Here is a 25,236-nt window from a genome sequence, read left to right on the forward strand (position 1 = left end):
AAACTTTATCAAAAGCTTTAGAAATGTCAAGAGCAATAGCCTTAACTTCTCCTCCTCTATCTAATGCACGATAAAACCTATCAGTTATAAATGTTTAAGGTTTTAAAAAATATTAAACAAAATTAAACTAAATAAAAATTTATATATTTATAAAAAAAATATACAAGCATAAGTTTATACTTTATATTTATTTTAATTTGGTGCTAAGCTAATGAGAAGATTATAAATCCTTTAGCCTACGATTTAGTATTATAACTTATTATCCCTTTAGTATTAAAAATTAAGTAAATAAAACTTTTATTCTCTTACATTTCTAAAATAGTCTACCCAAGGTTCTAAAATTTTATTATAAACTCAAGATTTTAATGATTTAATAAAGGGTTGAAGAAGAAAACACAAGTTTAAATTTGTTTTAAATACAAACTGTATACTGATGACAGCAAACATAATAATAATAATAATAACAATGATAATAAATATTTAAAATCTTATATTAGAATAAACTTCAAATTTTAGCAAAGAAATTAATTGGTAATGTGATAAGTTAATGAAACTCAATTTAAAAAATGTTTGTTCAATTTAGTTGTAAAAATATTTTTAATAAATATTTCTAATAAATATTTAACTGAAGATCAAGATGGGATATATAAAGTTAAAGAAACAAAATTAGAGATCAAATTATACTTAGGTTTTATTACTGAATTAGACATAGGTTCATCAGCTGACCTAAAATGTCATAATCATAGAAAAAAGATAAAAGCTTTTACATATTTAAATTCTGACATAATGAGATTTTTATATTTTTCAGTAAACTCAAAATATTTAAATTGTTTTAAAACAAATATTACAAATTTTTAATTGAAATGCTTTAAATAAAGTTATAAATTAGAATAATTCTTGTAGAATATTAAGAGCAACAATTCAGCATCATTTTTTAATTCACTAATAAATAATAATTTATTTAAAATTTGTCAATTTATTTAAAGTTTAGTCTTGTTAGTTAAAAATGTAATGATCTCATTTATGACATAAGAATTCTAATATGTTAAAGCTCTTTAGCAAAAAGTGAAGGCTTATGACTTAAGGTGACTAGTGTGTATATTTGATCATTTAGGTATCAAGTTCTCTGAGATTTCTGGTCAGTCAGATTACTAAGATTTTTTCTATTGTATTTTTATTGTATGGTGTTGCTAAGTCATTTTGTTATTGTTAACATTTGATCAACTATCTTTTTATTTTCTGTCTTTGTTCAGCTTCTGCAAGTAGTTGAACTGCAACTGCAATATTACTGCAACTAGTTGTACTGCTATTTTTGTTCAACTTTTGTTATTAATAGCTCTCTGTGAATCTAATTTTCATTGATTTACCTATTTACTTTTTTGTATAAATAAAGATGCGGTTTGTATAAATAAAGATGCGGTTTGTATAAATAAAGATGCAGTTTGTATAAATAAAGATGCGGTTTGTATAAAGTTAAGTTGTACTAATAAAATTTGCTTATCAAATATTGTAAGATTCCTTTACTTATCTCTTAATTTGTACTTTTTCTTATTGTTGTTTTGTTTATTATTATATATAATAAACAAATCTCTATTATGTGTTTTTTACAATTTATCATTTATATCTATGTTTTTATAATATCTGTTGTTAATATCTATTACATATTTTATAGGCTATATTTTGAGTTTGTCTCTGTATCCTAAAATTATTTTTGTTGCACTATTTGGGAGAAGTTTGGGTGTTTAGCTTTTCTGTAGTCGGGTCTGTTTTAATGAAATAATGACTTAAATCATGTAGGCTACAGGCAAAGATAAATAAAATCATTATTGAAAAAATCATCTGAAAAATTATTAGTAAATCTTTTTTAGCCCTTGAAATGTGGTTTCATCTACATTACTCTACTACTTAATTTTATTTGGATCTTACAGCATTGATATTTTATTATTTTTCTGACTGTTACCTTTTTTATGTGTTAAACACACATGCACATACACAAACACGTGTTTATATACATATATATTGTACTCTGCATTTTTTTTTATATTTGTTTGAAATACATATTTATTTGTGTGGGCATGTACATATATTTATATATAGTCCTAATAGTTTCAAACCAAGATTACCTTGCTCATATTGTTGGTTGCTTGGTTATATTTGATGCTTCTTTTAACTGAACTGAGTATCACTAATGCCTTTATGATCACCATACTGTAATAAAAACAGATGGCATTTATATAAAATAACACAGATCATTAATATGGCACTTTTCACTTTTTTTGCATTTAGAGTATATTCTTGTGTACTATCTAGATCTTTACAGTTTCTCTGTATAATGTATATTTTCTCTAATATAAGAATACATGACCCATAATGATCCAGTTAGATTTATTTGTATGTAATAAATATCGATAATAACTATAATAATAATAACAATAACAGCTCTTAGTAGTAAATTTAATTAGTAAATTACTTGCGATTGCAAAATAAAATGAAACAGATACAATGTGAGCTTATGGCAAGACCATATTAGGCAACCCTCTGATTTGCCAACATACTGTAAACATAAAGGAAAACTGAGTGTCAGTCATATAAACTCTTACCTCACTTAAGATCACGAAATAGGCAATGGTAATGACATTTTTCAATCGAGCAACAGCTGCTCAAACTTCTACTAAAATAATGTTTGAAACATTTTTCTTATAAAATGGTGACAAAGCTCTTATTTATTTTAAATGATCATATGCTTAAACAAAATCTGTACTAAAATAATGTATAAAGGAGCAGTTGGTGTCTTTTACTAAAGATCATTGAGAGAAGCAGTTAGTGTCTTTTATTGAAAACAACATCTTGATTGCTGTTATTTATTCTGACCTTACTAAGTACATTAAACCAAAATGTGACATTTTTATGGGTTGATGTCTATGGCCACATAACTAATATAACTTATAAGAAATGTGAAATTTCTTGTATAAGTTATATCATTTATGTGGCCATAGACATCAACCCACCAACATACCAAACTTTTTTTTAGTACTTATAGAGAATTTTTTTATGATAAAGCTACCAAAAAATCTTAAGTTCATGTGGCCATTCTCCTACAGGAGACAGAAAACATTACAGTACTTAGTTTTGATGTTCTATTTATGGAATAAAGGAACATCAATTATATTTTATCAAAACCCCAAAGTTTAAAATCTTAAAAACGTTTTACAGTGTTAATTTTGTTGTATCTTGTTAAAATAATAAAAAAACAATAGTAGTTAAACTTTATAATTCTCTGTTAGTTTCAAAAGTCTGTTAAAAAACAATAATAAAAACAATGCCAATAATTATGAGACTTTATAATTCTCTATTAATTTGTAGTATAATTTGTGACTGAAAGATTTTATCATACATTAGATGGATGCGGAAAGGAAAGAGCTATTGCTCTTGAAATATCTAAAGCTTTCGACAAAGTTTGGCATGCTGGTCTTCTCCATAGGCTTGTTTCATATGGTGTTTCTGTGAAAGTTTCTGAGATTATCAAATTGTTTCTTTCTAACCGCTTTATTAAAGTTATCCTTGAAGGCCAACACTCTTCTTCATTTCCAGTAACTTCTGGGGTAGCTCAAGGTTCCAGCCTTAGGCCTATTTTATTTTCTATCTACATTAATTATCTTCCTGACAACCTTACATCTAAAGTAGCTCTTTTTGTTGATGATTCAACTTTAAATTCCTGTCTTGACAAAAAGTCTTCTCTTTTCAATTGCTTAGAACAGGCAGTCAGACTTGAATCTGATCTCACTTCTGTAACAAATTGGGGCTCGAAGTGGCTTGTAAATTTTAACTTTAACAAAACTCAGTTATTTACTGCATACAACTATCGCAATACTGTCGACATTCCTATATTAATGAATGGCAACCCTTTCACTGAGTCCTCTTCTTTACGTCTTCTTGGATTACTACTGAACCTTCATGGAAACCATATATACAATCAATTGCTAAATTAGCATTTGCTAAGGTTGTTTCTCTCTATTGTGCTCCCCATTCCTTACTCCTGATTCCATTCTTTACCTCTACAAATCTCTTATTCGTTCCTTTATGGAATACTGTTGTCATATTTCGGCTGGTTCTTCTAATGATGCTCTTTCTCTTTTAGACAAGGTCCAAAAACACATTGTAAATATAGCTGGACCCGCTCTATCTGCTAAGCTTGTTCCATCAACTAAAACTCTAGTTTGACTCGTCATTCACCAGTTTCATTTTGTTACTTTATCTGCCCCTGCATGCTTTAAAAACTTTTATTTGATCCTGCACTTCAACTCTTTGGAACTCTCTCCCACCTTCATGTTTTCCTGACTCATACAACCTTCAAATTTTCAAGTTTTTTTGTTAACTCTGTTCTTGCTCTATAACTCTATTCTTTTTTTTTAGTAACTCTCAACTTATTAGTGGTTGCTTGCAGCCTTGTTGGAAGTGAATCAGAGTTTAAAAAATTTAAGAATTTAAAAATTTTGTTAAAGAACAATAATAAAAACAGTTACAACAATAACACTGCCCAACAGTGTCACATAAACAAACAAATTTATTCTTTGTGGCTGGTAAGCCCTGACTTTTTCCAATGTACACTACAACGACAACACGGACATTAGGTTATCCCGCTGGATGTGGTTACGGCGCCCAATAACCTAATGGCTACGCTAACACTCACGCACACGTTCATTCGGAAGCTCCACAATGCACGCCAGATCAGCGCTTGCTGACTATGTGCTTCGATCTAAAATCTCACTCCATAGCACATCATTCCACACCAGCACAGGGCAGTAGCTCTTTTGACTAAGAGCGATGGCTTGTGGCCTATGGTGACTTATGTGTGCATTCGATCAATTGAAATCCATTCTGTAGGTCTTACGTCTGGCTCTGATGTGCTAGCCCATAAGCACAAGGAGTGAGTGTGTTTAGCTCTATAGTTTTCTACTTTCAAAATATAAAAATATTGTTGACAAAAAACTTGAAAAAGAAGGATCAAATAAATGTTTTTAAAGCCAAAATTATTATAAACAAAATTTGCTTTAAACTTTTATAGTTATTTACCAAAAATTGATTTTAAAGCATTTTTCAAAGATTCAATATTTATTACATAATATTTTTTATTGCATAATCAACTTGCACATTGTGTTGGCAAGTCAAATAACTCTTATAACTTGGTATAAGACTTGGTATATACTAATGTTAACTTTTGTCACTATTTTATTAATGATATTTTATTATGATATATATAAACTTGATGTAAATCAAGTAAAGTTATTAAAGAAATACAAATAATAATAAAAACAAACATGTTTTTCATCATTTTTTAACAGTATTTAGTCATATCAAAGTAAATGAAAATGACGGGGAGCTTAAGTTTGAGGTTTTTTTCCATCAAATAATGTCCATTTTATTAAACAAATTTAACAACATGCAAACTACTTTTGTCTATGATGTACTGAAAGTATTAAGGGTTAAAACTTTGCAATAATTATGGATAACAATAGAAAGGATCAAGAAACAACAAAAAAATGATCAATCAACAGCAACAAACAAAGCTGCATTCAAAAGTTATTCTAAAGTTTTTCAATAAATAAAATTATTCTAAAGTTATTCAATAAATAAAATTATTCTAAATTATTGAAAAAATCTAAAAACAATTCGCAACAAATATGGAAAGCAATTCAAAAATATTTGGTCAAAATAAATATAAAAATAACGTTTTGCCAAAAAAACTTTTAATTGACAGTAAAAAAAACTTAAAAAACCTTATTTAGATTTGAATTTTAAATCTAATTTAAAAAATATATATAGGGTTTGATAAATAAAAATATTTTTAGCATGAAGGGACAGATACAGCAAAAGGATGCAACTTTGTTGAATGACAAGCCAAACGAGAATTTTGATTAGTTGAACTAGAGATAATAGCTTGTTTGAGCAGTGACTAAATGCATTGATAATGACATTATTGCCTAACTGACCTTTTAACACAAACTAATATGTTCATGCTGAAGATAAAACACGTTTTATTTTTGAAGAGTATTGAATTGTTATAGTAAAAAGCTATAAATACTTAATATTTACTTGATAGAAATAATGTTTAACTGATAATTGTGATATAACTAATAACAAGATTGGTGGATAAAAAATTTAATCAAAAAGGTTACATTGAAAATAATCAATTTTTGCAATTTGCAGATATTGAATGTTTTCAAAATAACTCAACATGATCGGAAAATTAGTTGAGATTATACTTAAACTGTTAATTATAAGATAGAATTGCAAAAACTAAATTATGATATACTTGACAAAAAACCAATCTGGCATAGTTGTTAACATTCAAAGTTTTTTTATAATTTTTATTATATTTGTTTTCTGGTATCATTTTTATTTTATAGACCAAAATATTGGTTTGCTATTTAAAGGGCGATTTGACATGGCTAATGCATAGCGTGAAAAGTTCAGCATTTTCTAAGGTATCCGTTGGTAAATGAGCTATGAAATTTTAAATAAAATAAATTTATGAGGGGTTTTAAAAGCTGAAACATTCATTTGAATTTTATAAAAACCATTGGACAAAAAATAAAACAAATATTAAAATATAAATTTTTTCTAATTGTAACTAATAACAATTACTAATTGTAGTTAAAATATTAGAAAACTTATGTTAGTCTTTTAAAACAAGAAAGAGTTTTCGTCCGAGTATTGATCCTTCAGGAATGCCGCATGTGACTGTCATATATTTTGATTTTCCTTCGTTTTCAAGATACGATTTTGACATTTTCCAGCAATTAGTTTTAGCTGTGCATATTTTTAGTGACCAAGTGGCGAAGACTAGATCGCAGGGCGAACACTGGGTATTTTGCTCTAATATTAATTTTAAAACTTCTCTTTTTATTGCATAATTTATTTAAATCAACTATTATTTAGTTTATTTAGCTGATTTTTACTAGTTTTAGTATTAGTTTTTTAAATAAATTGAATTTCAATATCTATATAACTTTTAACTAACAGACTTTTATTAAAAAATAAAAACATATTATTTTATTGTCAATTCTCTACCAACTATTTACAAAAATTTTGTGTGAAATTAAAATATAAATAAAATATTCTCTCAAGGGTATAAATTTTCATTTTTTGAAAAAAAAAAAATTTATGTTTTTGACTATCAATGTTTTACTCATGTTTAAAACTTGTGATATTAGTTATGTGTGTTTGCTTAAGTTTCTGGTCTAATCTATTCTTAGTTTTTTTTTAATTTATTGGTGTAAAATTTGACAAATCAACACGCAAAGGAAGTGTGTAAATTTACTGGGCAATTTTTGTTACATTGTGAAATAACATTTTACTCACATAAGAGAACTATGACACCTCTTGTGAAGACTGCTTCCAACATTATTTCAGATAAGGATAAGGCATGAGCTCCAAATATATGCTGTAGCTTTTGTTCGGTTACACTACAAGAATAATTAAAAAATAAAAAAAGATTTTTGACTTTTACTGTTCTTATGGTATTTAGGGAGCCTTTAAAGCATACAAATGACTGCTATTTCTACTTGACCCCACCCTTCAAGGCAGGTTTGAAGATGAAGAAAATAGGAACAGTTAAATATCCAAATTTTTCATCTGCGTTTCAAACTATTCCATATTCAGATAGTTTACCAGTTCCTACTCCACCACAAATTTGTGAGTTAGAAGTAGAAAATGAAGACAGAAACGAAGCAAAATTAGAAGAAAAAAGCCTTCCACATCAAATGATCCCATTTGGTATTAACAGATGATGTGCCACACAGACTGAGTCAAGCAGAATTAAGTGATCTTGTTCGAGATCTAGACTTGCCAAAGGAAAAGGCAGAACTTCTAGGGTTAAGACTAAAGCAGTGCAATCTTCTTCGATTTGATGTCAAGATTTCACAGAAAATTACAGAAAACAGCAGCAGAATCTGCTTTCTTTTTTTGAGAAGAAAAATAATCTTGTTATTTGGATTGATGTTTTTGGATTAATGTATTGTCTTAATTCGAACTATGATCCAACTGAATAGAGATTATTCATAGACTTGTTTAAGCTAAGCTTGAAAGCTGTATTACTGCACAATGGAAACCGTTTTCCTTCTGTTCCTATTGGTCATGCAGTTCACATAAAAAAGGCATATAAACATGAAAGTTTTTCTCAACTCAATTAATTACAATGAACACAAATGGAAAATTTGTCATAATAATTGCATTTCTTAAAGTCATTGCTATACTTTTAGGAATACAATTAGGGTATACTAAATACTGCTGCTTTTTGTGTATGCGGGACAGTAGAGACAGAAGTTCACATTATATAAAATAAGAATGGCCTGCAAGTAATCTTAACACAGATGAAAAATAAGTTATTGCATAACCACTTGTGGATCCTAAAGATGTTCTTCTTCCACCATTACATATTAAGTTAGGATTAATAAAAAGTTTTGTTAATGGTATAAACAAAGAAGGACAGGTTTTTAGGTATTAAAGAAACAAATTTCCAAAAATAAGGGATTTAAAAGTTAAAGAGGGTATTTTTGTTCGGCCACAAATATATCAACTTATGAAGGATTCTGCATTTCTGAAGTTCTAAAGGGGTGAGAAAAGGAAACTTGGGAAGCTCTTAAGGGAGTGATTTGTGGATTTTTTGGCAGCAAAAGAGATAACTACATTTAATTGGTAATATTACTTCTACAAAATAACATCAACTTGGGCGTAACATCCCCCCATCCCCTTTCTCCAGTTGTGGAACTGTTAGTGATGAACATGAGGAAAGGTTTCACCAAGTTATTTTTGTAATGGAACAAAAGGTATCAGGGTTGTTGGAATGAGGCTATTCTTGCAGATTATTGTTGGTTTGTGTGTAGGGATGCTTCAGAACTAGTATAAAAAAGGAAAGTAATCATCTTTACACCTATTAGCTTGACGATCATGATTTCTTTGTTTAAAACTGTTAAAATATATCTGTAATAAAAAAAACCAAATGTACTTTAAATATTGTTAAAATATGTAAATTATATGTCACATTGCTCTGTTGCAAATTAACTGAACTAAAAATTGATTGCTATTATTTTAGAAACTAAAGCTAATAAAAAACTTTCGTCGTTTTCTTTTTTCTCAGCCCAAAATTAGTATAATTTGAATAAAATTGCTAAAGATACAAAAAAATATATATTTTTGTTGCCCAGTTTAATTAGGCTTTATAATTATACTCTGTTAATTTTTACTTTATATTTTGATTATAGAAACTTGTTACTGAAAATTCTGATGAGACAATACAGCAAATGTTATCTGAAACATCTTTAACTTTTATGAAATCTTTATACTATCTTGGCATTCTTATCGGTGCAATGACACTTTATGGTTTATTTATCAGTATAAAACAGCGAATAACTAGAATGAAAGTCCAAGTTGAGCGTAAGTTGCGAGTTTTTATATAATTTAATTATAAAGATTTTTAAAAAGTAATAAAGGAAAATAATAAATGAAATAAAAAATTAAAAAAATAGTCCTAGCAAATTTTTAATCTTATCAACATTTTAATATTTTAATTATTTGAGAAATAATAAAGTAGGAGGAGGGATTTTGAAAAATGCGTTCGTGAAGACGTTTGCATTTAAGAAGAAAAGTGTAAACTTTCAAATGAAAGTAAATACTTTTTTAACTTTACTCACCAATCAAAAAAATTGAAACTTTCTTTACAAAATATTCGGACTTCAAACTTTAATGAATCTCACTTTAACTTTGTGGTTTTGCTTGTGACAAATACCAAGTTTAACTTTTCTAATTTTAGATTATTGTTAGCTATGTTTAAATTTACAATTTTATTTTGTTCATTACCTGGTGTCAGGTTCAGTTCTTAACATTTTAAAATGAAACTAACTAATATTTTAAATGTATTAAAAATAATATAATTTCAAATATTATAAACTATTCAAGCAATTCTTTTAATAATTCTCATTATCTTTTGCAAAAGTTATTGAGAATTAGACGTCAGATGACCCATCAAAAAAAAGTCCTGTCAAAATAGCATGGCCACAAAACAACTGTTTTACTAATGCTGCTGCTGCTGCTGCTGCTGCTGCTGCTACTACTACTACTACTACTACTACTACTACTACTGCTACTGCTACTGCTACTACTACTACTACTATTACTACTACTAGAAAAAGTCGCTAGAAGAACATTGTTTACTGGTAACTTCGTTCACTAAAAATTATTCACATAAAAAGCAAATATAATTAAATATCGATGCAAAATACTAACGATACTTTCGATACGATACATTTTCGATCTTTGGGCTTATAAACTGTTGTTGTTTAAATTGCGATGCTTTAAGTTTGTGTAGTTTCGGGACGTACGCCCTGAAACTACATTTTCAAAAAAACATTACACGTATTAATGTTTTTTGAAAATGTAATAACTATTTACAGAATACAACTGGTTTGGCTTGTAACAAGTTCATATTTATTCAGGTAACCTGAATCAGGTCTGCAATTAAAAGGTCGGACTTAGTCTGCTTGCTTTATGAAAGGCTAAAAAATATTTTTCTGCAATCCCATTAATAGGGAATATTATTGAAAAGTCTGCTTAGTATATTGGTATTGTGCGCAAAGTTTGAACATATAGTTTTATGTTATAATTAATTTTTTATTTCATTATTTTAATCTTTTTATTTTTTAGCTAAATATTTTCTGTAAGTCCGTCCATTTTTCTGCCTTGTTTATAATGCATTCGATTTTCACTTGTGTTTACGGCTTACGATTGTTAACTTGAAAATGGTTACAAACATAAATTTATTTCTAAGATGTACATACGTTTGGGGATGAGCTTTTGTCACTTAAGTTACTTATGTTTATCAATTTCTCATATGTTCAGTTTAAATTAAATTATTTAATAATTTGCATTTACATTACTTTTACATTTGCATTAAATTGAAAATAAATCTTTTTTTTTTTTTCACTACCCGTTACATCGTTTATAGTGCTATGTCTGTTGTTATTATTTATTTATTTTATTCGTTTTATTTGTAACAAATAAAGGTTTACTAATTTTATTTTTATATTTTCAGCAAGCTTAAGCAAGGCTATCAGAGATTTAGGTAAATCAATTCATACATTTCATGTTCAATTTTCGGAAACCGTTAAAGAAATGACAAGAGATCACGAAGAAGAGAACGTGACTTTGTATAAACTAAAACAAAACTTTAGAAAGATTAAAGCACCCAGAGTAATTGAGACAATCAAGTTAACTGCTTTAAAAAATAAATATTCAATGGAATAGCATTATTATACAAATTTACATCCAGTTGGTTTGAACTTTTTTACTTTGAAGAAAATATGTTTTAAGTGAAGTTTATAGATTTTTAGGTAAATATGTGACTGACACCGGCTAACTACAGATTTATTTTAATTCAAATTTTACTCGTATATCACGAAACACGCAAAATTTAAATGATTTTATAAAAAATTTGTTATAGCATTTTACGCATTTACTAAAAGTTATTATTTTATTATTTAAAGCAATCGAATCATTATTTTTTTATATAAATTCCAATCTATTAACAACATTCTACGGGAACGGGAAAAGGAAAAAAAAAATAAGCACGTGAGCATGCGTAGTATAAATTTTCACATGGTTATTTTTCCTGTCCTTTTTCCGTTCCCGTAAAAAATGGTATGAGTGGAAACTGACCTTTTTTTATTATTATTACTTTTTTTAATTTTATTTTGGTGCCCCAAGAAGTCCTTGCGGTCTTAACACCGAGCACCGCGGATGACCTTAACAACATTTTCTGATATTTTACGCAACCACTTTTTCTTTAACAAAATTTTCTGAGTGTAGGCCTGTTAATTGACATTAAGAGCTTGTTTTTCAAGTAAAAAATAGTTTTCAATTAAATTTAATTAAAATATGTGAGTTTAAGATATATTGGAGCAGTGTGAGTCTAACTGATATTTATTAGTTTTTCTTAAAATTTCTTTTTTTTGTATATTTTTGGTGTAAACCCTTTATTTACCAAGGTAAGGTAATTTTCAAAATTGTTAACACTATTGACATTTTTTTTCAACATCTATTTTGTAGAATAAAAAATCATTAAAACATTTTTAAAGGTTTTGCCGTCTCCATGGAAATAAATTTGGGACAAATAAGTACCGTCGGGTATTTCCGGCTTCAACATTTTATAAAGTTCAAATTAAAATACAATTAAATTGATCTATAACAAATTATGAATCAATTAGATTATAAAAAACACAATTAGAAACAAAATATTTTTTTAGTTGATACATGATTCAAAATGTTCATATTTTATGTGTTTTTTTGTTTTATTTTGCGATTAATCACAATTCATGATACTTAGAATAACAATTTCTCTCATCAATCAAGCATAAGTATACTTCACAAGCACTACATTTTATATACGTACGAGCTTCTCGTTTGTCTTGTGTACATACCTCGCAAAGACCACGCTTAGTGTCAAATTTTGGCCAATGAACGCCTAAATTTTACTTTTCTAATTGCTGAGAATACCAAATAAGTCAATTGCTTTCTTTTTTTTGATGGGTCGAAGATAACAATGACCTTCCTACTTTTAACATTAGTGAATAAAGATTGCGCTACCATTCTTCGAAACAAAAGACTTTTCATTTGGCTCCAGTAATTTTATTGAATGCAGTAAATGTGTTACATAATGCTCTTTCAAATAAACCATAAAAATTCCATTGCCACCATTTTTTGGATTTCCGGGATAACTCATATGAAGAAACTAACTGATCTGCCATGTCAACGCCACCCATAAAGGTATTGTAATTTTTTACGGAAACAGGGAAATTGAAATCTTTTCTTGTTCCATCTTTCTGTGTTCTTAAAACAGTTGCATGTTCTGTTCCATGAAAGTTAAACAATATGGTCACGGATTTGTTATCTTTCCATTTGTAAAATACCAAGCCTCCAGCAGAAACCCGATGGTTAAAGTCCATTTTTAGAAGCATTTTATCACTTTTTAAGTTTTTTGGCAAGTATTTCCTGTCTGAACGTATTGTTCCCCAACAATAGACTTTATGTTGTATTGGTAACAGTGGTAAAATAGTTGTCAAAATAGACCTGATGATATTTTCTGTAACACCTGACGGGACATATAAATCTCACAACAAATTTTGCATAAATATAACATAAAAGTGCAATAAAAACTAATCAAAACAACATAAGTATTTATTTACTATAATAAATATCAACCAAAAAAATTTCCAATGCACAAACATATTTAAGGTTAATGATATACAACTTTCAAGTCAAGAAAAAAATTAATTAGAACTGCAAGCTTTAGTAGCCATATTGTAAACAAAAATATGTGCTTTTGAGCAATGACTTTAATGATATTTTTTCATACCAAGATATTAGAAGGTATATCTTTTAGTTTCTATAAATAAATATCAATAATTCACAATCTCACTGAAAAATATTGGCACAAACTTCCAGTTCCGTCGGTAAACAAAGAGTTAAAACAATTCTCTAAATTTGTTTTATCAGCTTATTAGGCAAGTTTTTGGTTTATTTTTTATTTAAAATGGTGTATACATTTAAAATATATTTTTATCAAAAAACTCTAATATACAACACAAGATTTCGATCTATTTTCAATTGAGGTAAAGATTCTTCCTAAACAAACTTCTTCCTTCAACAAAATTTAATACTACTTGGGGTCTGACAAATTTGCTTCCTAACGGCCTTTAGCCAAGACCGTATGGAGAAGGCTGTTTAGGAAAGATTTTACCTCCGCAGCGTTTAAAATGCTTCAAGTACTCTATTCAAGTGTTATTTTTTCTAAGAATCTCATAACTTTAACACAGGTTCATCAAAACCGCCCTAATATGTGCACGTATGGTAGCAGATTTATTATCAAAAAACTTTTTTGAAGTTTTATTAATGAAAAAGAGGCAAGTAGTTTTACTCACTTTAGTGTCACTGAAATGGAGTTCAGGTGGAGAAACTAAGGACCGACAAATATTCGTTAAAATTCGGATTACGAAGTTAACTGAAAGGCGAAGTTGACTTCGACTTCCACCAAAATTTGAAATAGAAATTTGGCTTTCAATTAAATTTGGTAACAATTGCAAAATTTAATTTAACTTTCGGTTAAATTTGAAAGTTTTTAACTTTTATCAATAAAAAAAAAACAATTTTAAATTATATGTTATAAATAAAAGTATCTTACATAATCATTAACAAAAAAGTCTTCTCTTAGCACGAAATCTTATTTATTTATCATTTATTTATCGCTTTCAAATAATCCTAAAGGTAAAAACAGGTGAATATTTAGCATTATACTCTTCACTAACTTTTACGAGAATGAGTTTTAGTTGATGGAACTAAAGATGATAGCTTCTTTATGCAGCGACCATGATTTTATAGAAATGAGAAAGAGATGCAACTTTATGATAATGTGAAAAAGGCTCAAGCTTAGCAGAGCAGGTAAAACTGCGTTAACAATGTGCTTTTGGACCTTGTCTAGAAGAGAAAGAGCATCATTAGAAGAACCACCCCAAATATGACAGCAGTATTCCATACAGGGACGAATAAGAGATTTGTAGAGGTAGAGAATGAAATCAGGAGTAAGAAAATAGCGAGAACGAAAAAGAGCATAAATTAAAATTTTCCGTTCGATCTCTTAACAAGTCAAGTTTTAATTTCATTAGGAGAGGGGCTGAATGAGCATTACGATTGGTACTACAAATAATCCGTTAAGCAAATTTTTGAATTGCGTCAAACTTAATATCAATTGAGCTGGAGCTGCTGATAGGGAAATTGTGATGGAATATTCGAGCTAGGATCTTACTAAAGGTGTATGAGTCAGTCTTAAAAGGTCACTAAAGTGACCTTTTAAGAATGCGGTACTTAGAAGTAGCTATCACCTGTCAATTGATAAGTAATAACTACCTCTTGAGAGAACTTCTAAGATACCATGAGACTTTATTTCACATTTTCTATATGTGAAAAAAAAAATGTTTTTAGTTAAATTCGGTTTTGAAGTCCACATTCGAATTTCAGTTAAATTTGGTTTAAGAGTCCGAATTCGTCTTTCAGTTAAATTTTTTAAAATTCTTTTTATGTTAAAATATTTTATACTTTAAAGATTTAATTATTAAGATTTAAATAATTTTTTGTTTTAGTAGATAAAATATTTTTTTTCCTACAAAAATACGTATTAAAAAAATAAAAGGTTTTATCAAATATTTATTTTTGAAATTAATTTTACGAAAAGCTATATTTGATCGGATTTATGTTTTTTTAAACAAAGTTAACCATCGTTATGATCATGAGAAAAAAATAAAGGAGGAAAAAAATATTTTACATCGAAAAAAAAATTTGTCTATTATTTAACTTTTTCAAACCGTTATGACGAAAATTGCAAGGTATACAAGATTGCAAGATATGCACGATTGCCTAATCTTTTTTTGATAAAAAAATTAAGCAATCTTGTATGTTTAATATCTTTTTAATCCAAAACGCTTATCTGAAACTGGAGGAGAAGCTCAAAGTTTCCAATATGCCTTTAAAATGGATCCAGCAACTGAGCATTCATTAATACTGAAGTTTGAGTTCTAGCATTTATTTGCATCGTACAATTGATCTGGGATGTTATCTCTACTTATCCATTTTGTAGTCATCTTTTAAAAATTTTCGTATTAGCAGAACGAACTTCAATAAAGTTAATAGACTGATTTGTCTGCTTTGAATAACTGCAACTCAAGTTTCAAAAACTTTTTTTTATTTCGGAACATTCATGCTTTGAATATAGAAAGGTAAAAAAGATCAGAAAAATTTTATTTTGATGCATACTCATTAGGATTAGAAAGGTGCAAAATGTTTACTATATTCACCTACTCTTCATGGGGTCAAATAGTTCCTCGCTCTAATTTTGCTCATCGGCTACTTAATGGAGCATTAGTGGCAGCCGCCAAAAGTGGCTAGCCAATGACTAACCACTATTAAAATGTCGGAAAGTTATCGGGTAGCCATTTATAGCGGCTATTACTACTGGTCCACTATGTAACCAATGAGCAAAACTCCAATGAACCGCTAATAAATGCCTATATAGGTCTACTGCAAATCTAATAAAACAATGTTTAAAAGATAACTTAGCCTATTAACATTTTTTTACAACTTTTTTTTTTCACTTTTTTACATCATGTGTTGGTGCTGAATATCTCATCCTCCGACTCTTAATATATATGCTAATATGGGAATCCCTATGAGTACCCAGCAAACATTGTTTTAGTGGATTTGCAGTGAACCTATATAGGCATTTTTGGCGGTTCATTGAAGTTTTATGGTTTTTGGCGGTTCATTTTAATGGTGGCTAGTTGTCGGCTAGACACTTTTGGCGGCTGCCACTAATGAACCACTAAGTAAACGATGTGCAAAACTGCAGCGGTCCGCTCAAAATGCATATAAGTCCACTGAAATTCCGCATGTAGCATGTTTGCTGGGGCAGCACGCGCTACGTAAATGGAAATCACTGTACAGTATTTCCTACTTACTAGGTACTGAACACTTAACTCAGATATCGTGTACTACCAACCAAAAAAAAGCGTTTTAAAAACAAATTTCTTTTTTTTGTTTACTCTTATTTAATAATTTTTTAAAAGTTATTAGTTATCATTATTATTATTATTATTATTATTATTATTATTATTATTATTATTATTATTATTATTATTATTATTATCATTAATTTTGTAACATGGATTAGGATACTAGATAAATTAATTCGTAACGTCTTTTTACTATTTGTAACCGCAATGTGGGTATAAAATTTTTTTAATAAAAGATATTACAGAAGACTAACCTACACAATAACAATTTTAATACTTGTTAGTGTAAGGAAAAGTAAGACACTATAATACAGTTGGGGCATCATAAATCACAACACATTATATGCACCATAATACATTGCGAAGACACCCTAAGATTTATGAAAATCACTTACAATAAAACAGCTTTAAAAGCTACTTGAGCTAATTTTTAAAGTCTTTAGATTGGATTAAGCTTTCAAAGGGTAGAAATTTGTGTTTTTTTTTATAGCAAAATATTCTCGAACATCTTTATTCATATTAGGCCACCAATATCCTGAATCAATCAATTTCCATATTGTTTTGTCCCGACCTAAATGTCCACCAATGTAATGTAACATGCTAATAATAATTACAAAGGTATCAATTTGTTTTTCAAAATTTGCTTTAGAATCAACATTTTTCCTTCCTTTTAAGAATTCTGGAAAAACTCCGGATAATAAATGCTTCTTAGTAATTTGGTTCTTTAATTTTTTTTTAATTATTTTTGCGCCTCTGTTAAACCTCTGTTAATTTTTATAATATATAGTTTGCATTATATTTATTCTTGCGCCATAAACCTCTATTAATTTAAACTGAAAATTATTAAATAATGAAAAAAATTTTTGTTATTTATCTTTAAAATATTATAAAATAAATTTTTAAAATGTAACAAAAAATCTTTACAACGATCAGTTATAGTATCGGTTATAACAAAAAGTTATAGTATCGGTTATAACAAAAAGTCTTAATTTGATCTAACAATGTACACAAAATAAAAATGTGATAAATATTTAACTTTTGAAGTTTTATTTTGAAATATTGTCTAAATTTAAATTATACGACTATTTTTGTTAAACTTATATTATACGACTAGTAAACAAATTTAATTTGCCTCCTTTTAGGCATGACTCGTTTTATTTTTAAAAAAAAATTTAAAATTTTCGGTACCTAAGCACAATGTTCAATACCTAGATAGAAATCACTGTCAAGTGATCCGTACCGGTTAAGTACTTTGTACCTCTTACACTGGCTTCAAACCACAGGCCGCATCTGACACAGGCCACAGGCCACATCTGACACAGGCCACAGGCCACATCTGACACAGGATACAGGCCACATCTGACACAAGCCACAGGCCACATCTGAAGCAAGAACACTAACCACTACGCTAAGGCTGCTGCTAACTTTTGATCTTTTCAGCAATTAGTCTTTGTTCTGCATGTTTTTTAGTGACCAAGTGGCAAAAGCTAGATTGCATTGCGAAAACTAGGTAATTTACCCTTTAGTTTTTCGGTATTTAATTTAATAAAGTTTGTATCACAGATATTGTCGATGTTGATAAGATTCTGAAGACCAGATAATCTTGAGCTTTTTAAAATTGCTATGCTGTGCACATATTTGTTTGTTTTAAATCCGCTGAGAACAAAGAAAACGAATAAGAAAGTAACTTTTCTTTTAAAAGTATCAATATAGCGATACTTTTTTTTTTATTTACATTTTTGGTTTCAAAATAAGTGGAAAATAAACTATTTTAAATTATTATAAATTATTTATTTGTTTCAAAAAATACTTTTCAGAAAAAAAAAAAGTTTAGACTAATTTACATTGTTAAGGATATTGAAATTGATTTAGTTTACCCTAAAGTATAAGTAAATTGATTTGAAGGTTTTGTTTTAAGAAATTGTATTAAATAAAAACTATCAAACTATGACATCATTTAAACAAATATTTTATTTACAGACATAATGAAACTGTCACATTTATTTACAAACCTGTTTTGCTTAAGTGTTATAAAAAACAGTGCTGCGTAAGTTATATAAACCGTAACATTTAACAGTATAGAAAAAGTGTTATCCAAAAATATATAATAAAAAAAAAAATGTCGAATGAAAGCGATGAAGAATTTTTTAAATTATGGATGTCAGCGTTTCAGGAAAGCATGGAGAAAGCTCGTCAAAGAACTAGTTCATTTGAATATGAAATGCAACAACACTTGTATAAAGATTTTGCTAGTAAATACGATAAAGCGATTTCTTTAGAAAGTTATTCAGGGCCTTCAAAAATTGCAGAGAAAATAAACGATTTAGTTTTTGACAAAAACATTAAAATTCTTGATTACGGATGTGGAACTGGTTTGGTTTCTGAATATTTGATAAAATTTGGTTTTTCCGAAATCGATGGAGTTGACGCAAATCAAGAAATGCTTAATTTAGCAAAAGCTAAAGGTACCATGAATAAATTAATTTTAGGAAGAAATGACGAAGGATTAAAAAAAATTTCAAGTAATGAATACGACATTGTTTGCTCCGCTGGCACATTTTTTTTATCTGCGACGCACCCTGGTACTGAATGTTTTCGAGAAATATGTCGTACCATTAAAAGCGGTGGATACTTTATTCTTTTGACCAAGCAATCTTACTTAAGCTGCTCCTACGTTAATTGGAGTATTGTGGAGGAATTAGAAAAAGAACACGTTTTAGAAATAGTTTCAAAAGAACCATACGAAGGTTATAGAAAGCATTTTCCAAATGAACAGGATACGCAAAGTACTGGAATAATTTTCACATTTAGAGTGCTATGAATCTATATTCAAAATTTATTTAAAATTATATTTTTTTATTATAGTCTATTAATTTTTTTATAATAATTAGTCTAATAGTTTGAAAAGGTTTAAAACCCCTTATGTAATAAATATCAATCAAATAATTTAGGTAACATTATAGAAGAAAATTTGATTAACATTAACGAAGGGTATTTGGATATTATTGTATTTATTATTAATAATTGTAATATTATTTAATTATATCTAGTATAATATAAAAATAGTTTGGGATAATCTAAGCACAAGAGAAAAACTTTTTTTCCGTAAATCAATTCCATAGGCTATCTCTTCTATTTTTCCATTAAAATTTTCATAATCAATGCTTATGGCCATTTAAAAAAGTATGATTCCGCTTTAGATCACTAAATAACTATTATCATTGCCATCTTCAAGATATTTCTGAATACTAAACACACTCAAAAAGCAATAATAAATGACATGAAATGCAATATTTTTATATACTTGGAAATTTAATTACATAATTTGTCTTTTAACACATTTAAAACAACAACTATTTTGTTTAGTTAATATTAACAAATATTATATTAATATATGTGTGTGTATATATATATATATATATATATATATATATATATATATATATATATATATATATATATATATATATATATATATATATATATATATATATATATATATATATATATATATTAGGGCCATGCTAATCCTCAATTTCGAACCGAATCGGAAAAGTGATTCGAGATTCAATTTGAAAACAAAAAATGATTTGAGTTTTTTTAATCCTTTCTTATTTTGTTTTTGTTGCGGATATTTTAGATATTCAGCGCTAGGGCTCTATCAAATTAACGTTATTTATCCTTAAATACCTTCTTAATCAATCGATAAAAAGGTTAACCAGGGCAAATGATATATATAAATATATATATATATATATATATATATATATATATGTATATATATATATATATATATATATATATATATATATATATATATATATATACAACCCTTAGATGTTGTCCGAAAGTTTTTTCGATATTTTGTTGACAAAAAGTAAAAATTAAAATGCAAGACCGGAATTTTTTTTTTTTAATAATGATAGACTGCCTGCCCCAACCAAACCCTCAGTCGATGTAGCAGCACTCCCTTGCGGGTCAGGCTATTTGTCAGTCGATGTAGCAGCACTCCCTTGCGAGTCAGGCTATTTGTCAGTCGATGTAGCAGCACTCCCTTGCGAGTCAGGCTATTTGTCAGTCGATGTAGCAGCACTCCCTTGCGAGTCAGGCTATAAGATAGTCGATGTAGCAACACTCCGCGCATGATTTACAGAAAAAAAATAAAAATAAAAACATTTTATTAAAAAAAATAAAAATAAAAACATTTTATTAAAAAAAATAAAAATAGAAACTTTGTTTATATTGTTAAAAACATTCAAAATGTTATAAAAACATTCAGAATGTTTTTAAAAACATTCTGGTCAATTAAATTTGCGTTTTTGTGGTTTTTTTAAAAAACGATTAATTTGTAATTAAATTAATGGTTTTTACTTTCGTCCAACACGGAAATGTTGGACGAAAGTCAAAAGTAATTAAAAGTGACGTATGTGTTGGCGTAAGAATCACTTTTTTCCTTCCGCTCTTCCTAAAGCCAACCAACTATAGAACTATATATATATATATATATATATATATATATATATATATATATATATATATATATATATATATATATATATATATATATATATATATATATATATATATATATATATATATATATTGTCTATATAAGACAATATCTCTATATAAGATAAATAAATTTACCGTTTTGTTCGAAGTCTCGAATCATCTGCATCACTCTGTAGATCTGATGTAATTGTAGCTTTACCAAATTCGGATCTGGCTTTTGCATACAAATCTGTGAGAAAAAATGTGGTAAATTTAAAACAAGTAGTTGATTTTGAATACGCCTGCTGACATATTAATCATTTTTCCTATTAAACTCAGAAAAAGAAAATAAAGATATCTAGAAACATAAAACAAGTAAAGTAATTATAAAGTAAACATAAAGCATTTAATATTTATGTAATTCCGGAAAGTTCTAGAACATTTAATGACGTTAGAGATTTAATAGCTTTAATAGTTTTTACCAATAATAATTGTAAATATGTTTTTGCGGTGATTTATGACGGTGTTTTGAAGGATATTTTAGGAAAAGCATAGAGTATATATAATGAGGAAAAATTTGTAAAGAGGAGAGTTTTAGTAAGGAGAAAAGATTATCGTTTATTGATTTAATTTATCTGTTTATTGATTTGTTGATTACGAGAAAAAACTACAAGCTAACCGGGCATGGAACCAAGTATGAGATTATTTGATATGTTTGAAACGTATGATGGCACTTCGGATGCTGCTGTTTGGATTCAACGAACGAAAGTGATTGCTGAAATTCAGAACTTAAAGCTTGAACTACTTTTACCGATTCTTCTCAGAGAAGCTGCTTATGCAGTGTACGATGCTTTAACCGAACTACAGGATTGGATTGATCGGAAGTGGCTGTTAGAGTATGACGAAAATGAATTGGGGCCGCCCAAAGGGCAGATTCCTTTAATGGCTGTCATTCAGAGAAACAAAGACCACAAAATCCGACCTGTTCTGGACTGGAGAGAAGCTAACGATTTCATTGAGACATACACGAGAGATGCAGATGTGTGTGTCGAAAAGCTTAGAGAATGGAGAAGAATGGGTAACAAACCAGCAATTATTGATTTACGCAAGGCTTATCTTCAACTAAAAACTGATAAATCTCTTTGGCCCTTCCAAACAGTGGTGTTTCGAAATAAAAGGTATTGTTTGACACGACTTGGTTTCGGATTGAACGTTGCGCCAATGATCATGAAATCCGTTGTGAGTGCCGTCATTGATCAAGACGAATTAGTGAAGAGTGGAATGTCCGCTTATGTTGACGACATTTTCGTAGACGAAAGTGTGGTGAGTCTTGATTATGTCAAGAGGCATTTTTTAAAATATCGTTTAGAAAGTAAAGAAGGTGAGCAGATTGGTAATGATGGAGTTCGTGTGTTAGGATTGTGTGTGCGCAAGGTGGGTAACAAACTGATGTGGTCCAGAGGGAATCGAGTTGATGCTATCTCGCAAAAGTTAACCAGGAGAGTTGTGTTTTCAATCTGTGGACAGTTGGTAGGACATTTACCCGTGTGTGTGGTTGGCTGCAAGTGATTTGTAGTCTCTTGAAGAGGAAAGCTCTGTCAGTCTGACGAAGGGTTGGGACGATGAAATTTGTGATGAGAACGTTAAGTGGGTGCTTAAAGAAGTATTTGCTGAGGTGGAACGTTGCGAGCCTCCTTGTGGTGATTGGACTGTGTGTGGTGATGAGGGAAAAGTGTGGGTTGATGCCAGTTCTTTAGCGATGGGTGCTCTTATTCAAGTTGGGGAAACTACTGTGGAGGATGCAACATGGCTGCGAAAAGAAACGTCTGATATTCATATAAACATGGCAGAATTAGACGCTGTGATACGTGGAATGAATATGGCTCTGATGTGGAAGCTGAAGAAAGTGACTGTTTTTACCGATTCCGTGACAGTATTCCACTGGGTTTCTGACGCCCTTACAGGAAAATCAAGGTTGAGATCAAAAGCGACGGGTGAAATGCTGATTCGAAGAAGACTGAGCGTGTTGCAACAGCTAATTGAAGAATACAATGTTAGCGTTGAGGTAAAACTCATTCCTTTTAAAGATAATTTGGCTGACGCATTAACAAGAGTTCGCAGCAGATGGCTCAACAAACTGACTGTGCCAGAGTGTCGGAATAGTTGTATGGGAATCGTAGCTACGAAGGCTAAATCTATTTCCGATATACACCAAAGAACTGGACATTTCGGAGTGAGTCGAACGTTAAACTTTGTTCGTAAAGCAATTCCGACTGCTACTGAAAATGATGTTCGAAATGTGATAAAAAGTTGCGAACCATGTCAGTCAATAGATCCAGCGCCAATACGGTGGGAAAAAGGGAAATTGGATGTTAAAGGAAACTGGGAGAGATTGGCCATAGACATCACGCATTATGGCACTGACAAGTTTTTGAGATTGCGGACCTTCAAAATACGCGTTGTGGCGACAATTATCAAGCTCATACGGAAGTCTTACCATAGTCCGAATACTCCGTCTTATTTTTTGTGAACGTGGAGCACCGTCTGAAATATTGACTGACAATGAGCCGACATTTAAAACTAAAGAGATAAGGAGTTTCCTTGATAGTTGGGGAGTACAAATTAGATTTAGAGCGGCTTATTATCCTGAAGGAAATGGAATTGTAGAAAGAAACCACCGTACGATCAAGAGAATAGCAGAACGATCGAAAATGTCGATACCGGAAGCACTATATTGGTACAATGTCTCAGCCCACAAAAATGGTGCAAGTCCGATGGACAAAATATACAGTTATACCATTGGTGTGAAAGGATTGGGAAAAGAGAATCTTCCTGCGCAAAATTTCACGAACAAAAGGTTTCGAATCGGCGATAAAGTCTAGCTGAAACCACCAAATGCGAGGTGCTATACAAAGTGGCAACCAGCTACGATAACTCGGAATGCGTCGAAACAAATCGTAGAAGTGAACGGCATTCCGCGTGATGTGAAACACGTTAGACCTCGAAATGATACTCAGTCCTGCATTATCCCTGATGTGGAAATAGAGATGAATACTGAAACTGGTCTAGAGAACGCTAAAAGTCAAGGGGAGCAAGTTAAAGATGTATTAGAGACGAACGAGGAAAATGTCGAAGCTGAAGATAGACCCCAAGAAATCGACATGCTTTTGCGACGGAGTGGTCGGGAACGGCGCATGCCTTCGAAATACTTTGATTGCTATTTGGATGATCCGTAAGGATCAAGGAGGAGTGTAATTCCGGAAAGTTCTAAAACATTTAATGACGTTAGAGATTTAATAGCTTTAATAGTTTTTACCAATAATAATTGTAAATATGTTTTTGCGGTGATTTATGACGGTGTTTTGAAGGATATTTTAGGAAAAGCATAGAGTATATATATTGAGGAAAAATTTGTAAAGAGGAGAGTTTTAGTTAGGAGAAAAGATTATCGTTTATTGATTTAATTTATCTGTTTATTGATTTGTTGATTACGAGAAAAAACTACAATTTAGGAAAGCAATATATTAATAAGCCAGTAATATACATTAGACATTTGTGCACAATACCCATTTAAGTTTGCATGCATTTATTAAAATATAAATGTAAATGATAAACACTTGCCTTTTGTCCCTAAAATTCGACAAGAATGTTTAGACCATTTTTCAGTTGGTATTTCACAATTTATTGCTGCTTTGTTTTTTCTATCTTGACTGGTATATAAAGGCCAATAACACAACTCTCTGTTAATCAGCCAAGCTGCAGGCACAACTGCAACAGCATCATCCTCCTCCAGGAAGGCAACTTCTATAGCATACTTCTCCAGAGCCATCCTGAAAGTGAATAACATTATAAAGTCACATTAGCATAAATTCTCACAGTTTTGTAGTAAAATAATTTTAAAAATTCAATTTACACTTTTCCAACATATATATATATATATATATATATATATATATATATATATATATATATATATATATATATATATATATATATATATATATATATATATATTAAACCTAAAAATAGTATTACATATACTAATAATTTAAAAACAATATTACATGCAATAATTTATTTAAAAATAGTATTATTTGCACTAATGAATAATCTAAAAACAAAGTTCAACATT

General features: G+C 29.3%; 3 protein-coding genes across 4 annotated transcripts in view; all 3 read left to right on the forward strand.

Moving 5' to 3' along the window:
* Positions 1 to 11,539, forward strand: part of LOC100197582 (uncharacterized) — a 44,567-nt gene extending 33,028 nt beyond the window's left edge. The window contains exons 18-20 of one of the 2 annotated variants that reach the window (XM_065813607.1): positions 6,408 to 6,485; positions 9,264 to 9,435; positions 11,090 to 11,539. In XM_065813607.1, coding sequence (XP_065669679.1) covers positions 6,408 to 6,485; positions 9,264 to 9,435; positions 11,090 to 11,301 — 462 coding nt within the window. In that variant the 3' untranslated portion in view covers positions 11,302 to 11,539. The remainder of the gene's footprint in view (positions 1 to 6,407; positions 6,486 to 9,263; positions 9,436 to 11,089) is intronic. The other variant, XM_065813608.1, reaches the window with a different exon arrangement.
* A 7,101-nt stretch (positions 11,540 to 18,640) lies between these two features.
* LOC124807644 (putative methyltransferase GWCH70_2453) lies at positions 18,641 to 19,477 on the forward strand. The gene has a single exon (XM_065813606.1). The coding sequence runs from the start codon at positions 18,733 to 18,735 to the stop codon at positions 19,432 to 19,434; it is 702 nt and encodes a 233-aa protein (XP_065669678.1). The 5' UTR covers positions 18,641 to 18,732; the 3' UTR covers positions 19,435 to 19,477.
* A 2,311-nt stretch (positions 19,478 to 21,788) lies between these two features.
* On the forward strand, positions 21,789 to 23,634 carry LOC136088181 (uncharacterized). Its single transcript, XM_065811858.1, has 2 exons — positions 21,789 to 22,538; positions 22,681 to 23,634. The coding sequence occupies exons 1-2, from the start codon at positions 21,789 to 21,791 to the stop codon at positions 23,632 to 23,634; spliced, it is 1,704 nt and encodes a 567-aa protein (XP_065667930.1).
* Positions 23,635 to 25,236: the final 1,602 nt, after the last annotated feature.

This window comes from Hydra vulgaris, chromosome 12 (assembly GCF_038396675.1).
Source record: "Hydra vulgaris chromosome 12, alternate assembly HydraT2T_AEP".
NCBI classification, from domain to species: Eukaryota; Metazoa; Cnidaria; class Hydrozoa; order Anthoathecata; family Hydridae; genus Hydra; species Hydra vulgaris.